The 10,436-nt window shown below is 34.7% G+C and overlaps 2 protein-coding genes and 1 long non-coding RNA gene across 3 annotated transcripts; 1 reads left to right on the top strand and 2 right to left on the bottom strand.

Annotated features, from left to right (window-relative positions):
* The first annotated feature begins 84 nt into the window (after positions 1 to 84).
* Positions 85 to 1,116, top strand: LOC117110646. Its single transcript, XR_004445741.1, has 2 exons — positions 85 to 208; positions 412 to 1,116. It is a non-coding gene; the product is annotated as an uncharacterized LOC117110646 (long non-coding RNA).
* Positions 1,117 to 1,262: 146 nt separating this feature from the next.
* On the bottom strand, positions 1,263 to 3,681 carry LOC117110643. Its single transcript, XM_033253407.1, has 2 exons — positions 2,516 to 3,681; positions 1,263 to 2,032 (listed from the first exon to the last, which is right to left on the bottom strand). Exons 1-2 carry the CDS (start codon positions 2,680 to 2,682, stop codon positions 1,306 to 1,308), a joined length of 894 nt encoding a protein of 297 aa, XP_033109298.1. The 5' UTR covers positions 2,683 to 3,681; the 3' UTR covers positions 1,263 to 1,305.
* A 2,992-nt stretch (positions 3,682 to 6,673) lies between these two features.
* LOC117110644 (muscle LIM protein Mlp84B-like) lies at positions 6,674 to 6,754 on the bottom strand (the record flags this gene model as incomplete). The annotated part of the gene is given in 1 exon segment (XM_033253408.1): positions 6,674 to 6,754. A coding segment is annotated over 1 exon segment (71 nt), but the record flags the coding sequence as incomplete, so codon positions are not given.
* Between the last annotated feature and the right edge of the window lie 3,682 nt (positions 6,755 to 10,436).

Raw genomic sequence — 10,436 nt, 5'->3', positions numbered from 1 at the left:
AAAAACACAATTTTACTGTCTTGTTTTAGTTCCATTAGGTTTAATCCATGTTTTATGACACTGCTACAAAAAGTTGTGTAGTATGTAAAAGCATTTATTTAAGTTATTATATTTACAGGAAAAATGGAAAATCCAACACCACTGTCAATCCAAACAGCAACTATAGAACAACCATCAACAAGACACGGCAAACACCAACTACTTCAAGGTACGAGTAAAGTGTTTAAAGATTGCTATGTATTGCTTGAATGTGAATGAAGAGATGTCTAGTTGTTAATGGTATATATATATATATATATATATATATATATCATTCTTTATTAAAGACACTATAAAAGAATGTCACAAAAAACCCAGGTCATGGCTTAATTAGGCACATATTAATTGTATTCCGCATGTTGTTTTTTGTAGAGCCAACTTCATTAACTGGAATGGTGAAAAGGATGTTGAACTATTACGCGAAATGGCTGTGACAAATCCTTTTATGCATAAAAAGGGAACCAGAGAGCAAAGCGTTTATGGGATAATATTGCAGAAAATCTGAACAAAATAGATGGCTACAAAGTAGATCAGCATAGCAAAAAAAAAATGCAAATGAAATAAAGGAGAGGCAGAAGATAAAAAAAAAGACAGATGTAATAATGGAGCAGTTAAAGTTACAGAGCACCCAAATGAATATGCTCATGCAGTTGTTGTTGAGTAAGGAGAAGTAATATCTAGCTATCAAATGAATGGACAGGTATTTTCAATTTTTATCTGGCTCTTGAGTTGAACAGGCTGTTGGTCTTGCAAGTACAGTACAGTATTATGTTTTCGACTGCTTGGACATGTCTACATTTAAAAAAAATACGTAAAAAATATAAGTAGAATTAAGACTTTAAAAAATGAATAAAAATGTTGACCTTTGATGTTGTATCTGTTTAGGTTGTATCGTTTAGTCATGTTAACATTAATGCAAACCTTTGTTGTTTGGCCTCACTAAAATGTCAATAATGTAGGCTATTATGTTGTCAATTTTTCACAGCTGGTTTTTATACTGTATTTTACTTTGGTTTTGACATTCAAACCTGGACTAGTACAGAAGAACAGTATTAAATAAAAAGAGATTTGTATTTATATCTGATATCCACTTTTATTGTGTCAACACACCAACAAACAGAATTCACTGAAAATAATCATAACTTGGGAGGACTGAGTTCAAAGTAATTACATGTTGTGTTTCTGTATAGGCATGTGTGTGCATTTTGCAGTAAAGCAGAAACAAGATACATTTTCCCCACAGCACTCATTCCAACTTTTTGTGATTTAAAAAAAATTTAATATGTCCGCAAATAACCATTCCACAGAAACATGCATTTCACTCATTGCCATATTGTAGTCCGGTTCTATTGGTGATAGGTTGCCTTTAAATGGTGCTTGAAGTTGAGGTCTTATAGGATATGCTGGGTCACCGTAAATACACATGATTTCATTGTTTGTATCAACAGACATTTGCTCCAATTGATCCAGTAAGCCTGACTCCCGCAGCATAAAACTGTCATGCCGTCTCCCTTCGATAGGACCGTGCATGTTGGCAATCATGCCGTTTGCTGCCACCAGAGACTGAAACTTTATAGAATGTAGCCTTTTATGACCATCAAACAGAACCTGTTGATTTTCTTGAGGCCTGCACACTGGCCTAACGGTTCCATCAATGAAGCCCCAGCAATTTATAAGGGGAGCTCCCTTTTCAAACACTGCTTGGGTATACTTTTCAAGATTGACTGGTGAAAGCCATGGTTGATCAAGGTCTGTTAGAAGTCTACCAAACATATTGTATATGTGGTTTGTCATCTGACCAGTTATTAAACAAAGCTGGGGTACGGGCCTAGCAAAAGTTTTAATCACGTCAATATATCGACAAGGATATGCATATTGTTGTAACATTATACAGAATGCTTCAATTCCTTCAATTTTCGAGTTGTTTCTACATTTAACTTGATCTGGAATGTGAAACACATCTTTCAAATGGTGAATATCCTCTTTGAAGAACCTGAAATAAAAATAAAAAAGGCTGTACTTTGAACTTAAACAATAAAATCAAATGCAATGACTAAGCAAGTTGAAAACTAACATCATTAAAATTTTCATGATTTATTTTCTTGGGAAACGTATGACTTTCACCATTTACATACCCCAAAAGTGGTCACCTAGAAAGGGTCCCATCGTACAAGTAATGGTGGCCACCTACAACCGGGCAGGCGCCCACCCCCAGGATACAGATAACATTGCAAATTACAACTAGGCTAACTAACTAGGCTAGGGCCTATGTATGCTATAAAAATAAAATATTTTGGGACCTAATTAGAGTAGACCTCTAGGCCTAGTCAAACAACAAATTCCCTAGCTGTGAGCAAGCGTGATGCGGTACGTAGCTAAGAATAAATGTACTTTAAATACCTAGGCCTAAGGCCTATTCTATATGGATGGGTGGGGATCTGCGTCTGTAGCTATACTAGGGCCTAGGCCTACCTACCTGAAGTAAGCATTACATTCATCGTTATTTAATGTTTCCAGCTTAAACTTGTCGTACTTCCACCATTCAAGGTCTGCGTTTGTCGGTCTGTTAATTTCAGACAGCAACATGAATTCTAATGAGTAGCATAAGGCAAGATTATCAACAGTTCTATGAAGGTTAGCCATGGTCGTACGTACGTCTGCTGTGTCGTCATGCCGTAGGCGCCACCTAAAAATGTAAACAAATTTTGGAGGAGTACACGAACAGTATTTTGGCGTTGCCGTCACGTCCCATTAGTGCGTAGTAGATTGGCCGCGTAGTCAAAACGAAAAATGCCTACTATTTTCCTAAGTACACGTCAACATTTCAGTTTGAAAATCCTGGCTACAGTATTTTTAAATATATAAATTTTAAGCACTGCGAGATTTCTTTTGCCGGACAAGCGGATCACCAAACTTGTCCAAAAGTGACGAGTTCAAATCTAGTTTCTTTTTTTATTCTTTCCCACCTTTTTTGTTGGTCGATTTTCTCAAAAACGGCACATGCTTGATCTTTGCTACGTCCGTAGCATATAGATCTACATCTGAAGTTGTGCACCTGATGCGCCATTTTGTGAAATTCTATCATTGACCATAATTTCTTTACTAACAGGTATTTTCAATGAAACTTGACACAAGTATACTTCACATCAAGTGTCAACTTCCTGCACCATTACCGTCTGCGCATCCACAGAAAAGTACGTGCGTACGCGCTTGTCAAAATTTAAAAATGCTCAAAATCTCTTTTTGACTAAATTAGAGCATATTTTAGGTCATTTTGAGCATTTCGTATTTTTTTGTCCCGCGCGCACGTTCAGAAGCTGGAATTATCAGTTTTTTACATGTTTTAGGTTCCTGACACTGTATTCACAAATTTCCAATCTTTTTCGGTCATTTAGGGTCAATAGCAATGCTGTACGCGCTCATAAAAGATACGAATCCATGTGCGCGCTTTTGTCGACTTTTGTCGAAATAGGCCAAAATCATGCCTATTTTCAATCGGTTCAATCCTTAGGATGATCGGAGACCCCCAATTTTTACTATATATTCTGAAAGCACGTAAGTTGTAGATATGATTTTATAGATCATAATGGCTGATAGGACAATGTGACGTCATCATATTGCGATCTGAATTAAAAAAACTGATTTTTTTTAAATCTATGGCATCATTTGCTAAAATGCGCATTTGAGCGTATCTTCCTTATCCTTGATCGATTTTCTCGTGACGTCATCATATTGCAATCTGAATTCAAAAAACTGATTTTTTTTAAAAATCTATAGCGTCATTTGCTAAAATGCGCATTTAAGTGTATCTTCTTTATCCTTGATCGATTTTCTCCTGACTTCGAGGAAGATTATAACTGAGACAATTCTCTTTCATAAATGTCACGACTTTTTACATTTTGATGACGTCATCATTTTAACACAATTTTTTTTATCTGACCATTCATCTTTCTTTCCTCAAATCATTGAAATCGCCTATATCATCATAAATAATTGACATTTCTAAATCATATTCAATTGGAATAAAACTTCAAGTCAAGTATGAATGTAATGCGCGCAAATTTACCGTGCGCGCATCATAACATGCTCGTACGCGTGCGTCGAAAATTTAAGTGCTTAAAATCATACATATTTTCAATCAGATATATCTCCTTAGAATGATCGGTAACACCCTTTTCTTTATAACATATTCTGAAAGCACATGAGATGTAGATATGATTTTATAGATCATAATGGCTGATCGGAAATTGTGACGTCATTATTTTGCCATCTGAATTAAAAAAACTTTTTCCTTTAATTTCCTCATTTATTAACATATTTATGTAAGCGTATCGTTCTTATTGTTAGTCAATCGTTTCTCATCTTCCGAGTAAGTTATATCTGAGACTATTCTCTTTCGGAATCATGTCCTTCATTTTCATTTTGATGACGTCATCATGTTCAAAATGAATGATTTTTGGACCTCTTCATCTTCAATTATTGAGAAATAATATATTGGACAGACCAACAGAGGGCGGCAGACTTTATTTCGACGCTATCAGATTGATTTTATAGTTCATATGAAGGAAATTTCGTATCGTTACGACGAACAGGTATCAAAATTGTGCGTAGATGACGTCACGCGTGACTGGCAACCTTAAAAAGCTTGTTATGACTATTTCAGATGAAGCCAAATGTTCGTTGAAGTTGGCATGTGCGTAGCTCGCGGCAATTTTGAGATATCGTGCAAACAGAAATGGGGAGAAAGAAAGAAGAATAAGAAAAAGAAGACTAGATTTATTAACATTACTTAAACCCTTATTCTACATGTTCACTACATAACGAACCCCAACAAACGGCAGCAGGGTGGATTACAACCCGAAAGACACAAGTGTACTACATATCAAGATTCAAATTTGTGTGCAATGCCGTCCGCACGCGTCATGGCGTACGCACATTTTCACGCGCACAGCAATTGAAAATTATGTTTTTTTGCATATCATGATTTCCTGACACTGAATTCACAGTTCCATTCTCCCTCAGCCATTTTAGTGCAAAAACAATGCCATACATGCGCATCAAATATACGAATTCGTACACTTTTGAGTCGACATACTAACATTGTATTAAAAAATTTCTATGTCTTGTTAAATGCCTTTTTTTTATTCTGATACCAAAAGTCTCCTTCGTGTTCAATCATTCAAAAATCACCAAAATAACTATCATCAGTCCCAGCGTATCACCGAATTCGTCTATGACGAATTCCGAATCTAGTATTATTATTTTTTTTCTCTCAATAGATGGGAGGGTATATGTTATCTACACAGGAGTGCCTTTTAGCACAGATGTAATATGATTTATATCCTTGTGTGCCACATTAAATTTCGTCTACCATTCCTCTGTAATCCGAAATGTCTGCAATGTTTCATTTCACTAATAGTAAGCAAATTAAAAACAAAAGGAATACTTTAACCAACTAACATGTCTTTATTTCTCTAAATAAGTAAGCAAGATTAGATACCAACAGTTTGAATTGAGTTATACTAGGTATTGCTGTTTATCTCTTTCACTCTTGGTTTGGACTTATACTGCCTCATGATCTCGTCATTGGCCCAATTCACATCTAACCTAAACAAGTACAATATCACACTTAAGGTATAGGTGTACCGAATATCTTGGGATTATTGCACAACTCTGCATTACACTTGTGATTCAGATATGATTTTAAGATTCTGACATTATTTTATGATATGGGTGAGATATATCTTACTTCTTGACTATACTGTTAATTTTAATAAGCTTGTCACTATAACGAAAATATGAGCCAGTTTGTGGTGCAATGAAATATCTATAAAATAATGTGTTTACCTTTTGTGGTTATACATTTATTGGCTGCTCCTATTTACTGTATATCATATCTAATTCCATATTATGAACTAGCTGTTGTGTTTGTAATCCTAACAAATACTTAGAACTAAATTAAACAAGTAATTATACGCTATAGCACACACCGCTAAATGCGATACAAAAACATATACCTACAGTATATTTCAATAAAACTACAATTATTACATGCTATACAATTTTGGCAGACAAAATTCTTTGTTGATGTAGAAATTTTTTAAAGACCAAATATTTCTTTGGTACTTCTCAAGAACTAGCCTGCTTGACATTGTTTCAGGTGTTCAGTAAGTCTGCAGAGTGCCGGCACCAACGCCATGTCCAATTCCCTGGGGACCGTAACCCTTTGCGTAGCAGGCTGAAAATAAATAATAAATTACAGACTGAAATTAATTGAAAAAAAAATGTACAGAGTTGCATGGGTAAAACTGTAAAAAAACTAATTGCTTATTTACATTTTAATTCCCAACCAAGCTTCAGTGGCCCACTGAGGCATCTGCATAGACAACAAAAGGTCCCAGTTTGAATTCCGGTGGGACACTTTTGTTCACACTCACAGATTCCTCTTCTTTACCGTTTAAAATTTGTATATATTGTTAATTTTGATAATTATTAGCATTTCCAAAATTTGCATGTTTTTAAATATTTCGTGCACAAATTAAATGTTCAGGACTAAGAAAGTAGAATATTGAAAAAGATAAGGGGCTTAGTATGTTAGTAATATCTAAATATATACTAATATTCTTTGTACTACCATGCAAAAATCACATTTGAAGTACTCCAGCTCCTGCGCCAAAACCGATTCCTTTTGGTGCAAAGTTTCGACTATAACAGGCTGAAAAAAGAAAAATGCATTTCGCATACAATTCACAAAAACTTGAAGATTTGTTAGCAGATGGTGCTGAGACAGTTCTCCTTTTTAAAATCTGCAAAATGTAAAGATTTACATAAAGACACAGTGTCTGCAAGTTTTCAACGAGTTAATTTCCATATTCCACCATTGTTGGGTACTTTACTATACATTTTATTAATTTTAGCGGCCCGCTAAAAATCCCATCATGCATCACTCGCGGATTGATAATCTGTTGATATCTGGTTATGCCCCTCTATTTGTATGAGGAAATCCCCCATGCTTTACACGCGATGTTTGTAAACACATGGGATATAGGCCTAGCTGTATCAGTAGCAAGGCGAAATCTAGCTCTAACCGAGGTCATCCTAGATTGACTCTTTACAGATTCTGTTAGGAAAAGAAAAAGTCAACAATGAGATAACTGATGGTATCTGAAGGCATACCACTACCACTATAAACTAGAAATTGCAAATTGCAAGTGAAGTGCTGCGAAGTACAACTGCATGTGAGTCAAGTGAAAATAATGAATAATAAAACTATAACAAATAATATGAGACACGACCTATTGTCTATATTAGAACACTTCCCATTGAGTAACAAAGTCGTAATTTTTCATTTTTGTCAAAAAGTGTCTATAGTGGTCTCTTATACACATCAGATGTGTATAAGAGAAAAATTTCTATGTATGTGGAAAATGTAGTTGATTACCAAAGGTTACAATTTTTATTTTGAAGACTGCATGGTCTAGAAAGTGTACATTTTTTTATGGGGCAATTAAGTTTCCAAGGGCGGGTTTTTTAGGGGCGAGTTGACTGCCAAAGAGTGTTGCCAAAGTGCGAGCCAGCGTGTTATTTGATCACAAGTGCGAGACATATCTCAAGTGTGAGCCAGCGAGCCATGACGTCACGACAATAGATAGAGATGTTAACCAGTTTGGCTGAGATTTGTGGAGTACAATTCAAAAAACAACTATAGGTCTAATAATGAATTATTGTGATGTTAAATAGACAATGTTAGCTATCAAAAAGCGACGTTGTTTTTCATTGGGACCTTCGTCCCTTCAAGGCTAGGCCTATACCATCCTAGAGCTAGTCTAGAGTAGGATAAGGCTAGCCCGACATGCGGACGTTGGTACGAGTAAATTAGTCTACAAACGTCGCCTTAAGTAATTGATTTTACCCGGCAGAACGAAAGAAGGAAACTCCGCTTTTCAGTCGTCTTAGCCACTCGTTTTTTGACAAACAATGACCTTTCAGAGGTCAAATTGCTGTCTAGAATATGAATTGGCTGCTTCGCAGCAAGAAAGAAAAGGCGGCAATTTCATGCTGGCTGATAGTCATGGATATCTGATAGGTCTTCTCGTTCTGGCCTAGCTTTAAGTAGGGCGGGATAGGGCTTAGCCTATATCAAGGCAGGCCTTATTTTAACGTAATTACATATGTTTTGCTTATTATAATTGCTGTCATAATATAAAATGTAACCGTCAAGTAAAACTGTTCGTACATATTTATTTCTGGTGTTTAGTTGCAATTGCATTTTTAGCTGTTGCTTATCAAACATTTATCCCTACTGAGATCCAGCCATTGCTTCCCACAGCATTATTGTTTTTCAATGTTTTGCCTTTTAATATATATTTTATAGGGAGACAGCATGGCTCTGATGAAAGTAAGATCAATCATAGACAACAAAGCTGAGATACATAAATTTCAGGTAAGGAAATCAAAACATAATTCATAGATGCCTTGCTCTGTATATATACAAAAAATTAAAAGTTTAATGTAGGCTTAGAGGAAAAATATTGATGCTGTATCTTAGTAACACCTATTTAACTAATGCATACAACTTTTTCAGAAATACTGGTACTGTATTTTTGAGTGCTACAATAATGTGATAATTAATGTTTATGCATGTAAATGACAAAGTTTTCAGTGAGTGTAATACTGTATCAGAATTACTTCATGTTATGTTCCACAACAATCTGTGGTAAAACAAAAAATTGTATGAAAATTTTATGAAATGTAACTATTGATCAACAGTGATTAGATATAATCAGGGAACAGTGAAATTTTAGTGTTCCCTTATATAATGCATTTTTTTCATCCATTTACAAAGAAATATTGAATCCCAACACGATGGCGTGTATTTCAATACTTGGAGTATAAATTGGATTTGATTATTGGTTTTTATTAGCTATACACCTTTCCAAGCACAAAATCGTCTTGCAGCCTTGGGCTTGCAAATGAACTAAGGAAGAGCCTAGCGATGTAATGCAGAGGACAACACAATGTAAGCGTCTCTCATTTATGGTTGAGTACTACCCCATATAATTTTCCATTGTTAGTCAAATATCAACAAAAATAAAACCTGGTTCTTTCAATTTATAGTTATGTTTTTTTCAGATCAATACCTTCCCCACCTAATTGACAAAAGATGTACATGTTCATGAATATGAATTGTTGTTTTTCTTCATCAGGTAGCACAAGCACTTAAACAAAAACTCAGATAACTGGTCTGCAGAGGTGGTGTTAGTAGCCAAATGTTGATTAGAGAGGTACAGGCTATGATTATTATTGATAATGATATCATCTAAAGGAAAAATGAAATGAAAGCAAATGATCCCCGATGAATTCAACAAACCATTGCAAAGGTACACCCACCACCTATGGAGGATTTGGTAAATTTTGAGTCCAGATTTTCAGAACAATGACTGTAAACAAGGCCTAAAATTACTTGTTTTTGTTGTATACTGTATAGCCGGCATGTGCTGCATATGCTTATGGGGAAATAAATTCCGATTTTGAAAAATAGTGTTACAATATCAGTCCCCGAGTTTTTCTTGTCTAAAGAAGGGGTAAATAATTTGCTAAACAAAAAAGGTACTCTTGTAACACTGGATTATAATGATGAATGTAAAAATGGTTCTGAATGTTAAAATAACAATGAGGCTGAATACTGTATGTAATCAGCTTCCAGCTGCTACATCAGCCTTGATTTGTATAGTGTATCATCAGGTTTGTCCAGATATAAGAAATATGGTAGGTAATGCTGCTCCAGATTCAGAAGTGCAATGTTCAAGGATGAAATGTCAATATGAGTAGTATGCACTACAGCACCTCTGTTAACAAAGAATGTTATAATGGGCAATTCCGTAAATTAGTAAACCAAATGGTAAAAAATTAAAATACATTAAATGTGTTTGTGTGATACATCATTTTGAAGCTAATGAGTTATATTTTTGTGCAATTAAAAAAAATTAAGAATTCACTAACCACCTGGAAAGTAATTGGAATTTAATACAGTTAATATTTTGAAATACTGTACTAAAGAAAATGTAGTTATAATTTTAATTTCCAATTTTTTTCCTTGCAAAATATCAGAATCTGATTCACATTTTATTAAAATAAAGAATTAGTATGTATTGTGTAATTTGGTGAAATTTTTTGACTTTTTGTAATTAACGCCAAATTTTTAATTAAATATTTAAAAATAATGAAAATATGCAAAGAAATTACCAAAACTCTGTTATAAAGCATACTAGATATACCAAGTGTATACAGCAAATTGGAAGCCTACCATTACTTACACTAATTAGCAAAACCATGTGACAGACGTACATTTTTTTTGTACGTCCGTCACGCTGTGTAAATTGTGTTATAACCTATGA

This window comes from Anneissia japonica, unplaced genomic scaffold (genome assembly GCF_011630105.1).
Source record: "Anneissia japonica isolate Jap-2015-1 unplaced genomic scaffold, ASM1163010v1 scaffold9325_len14350_cov208, whole genome shotgun sequence".
Lineage (NCBI taxonomy): Eukaryota > Metazoa > Echinodermata > Crinoidea > Comatulida > Comatulidae > Anneissia > Anneissia japonica.
Note: the sequence above shows the minus strand (reverse complement) of the source record. Positions and strands in the feature narration are given on the sequence as shown.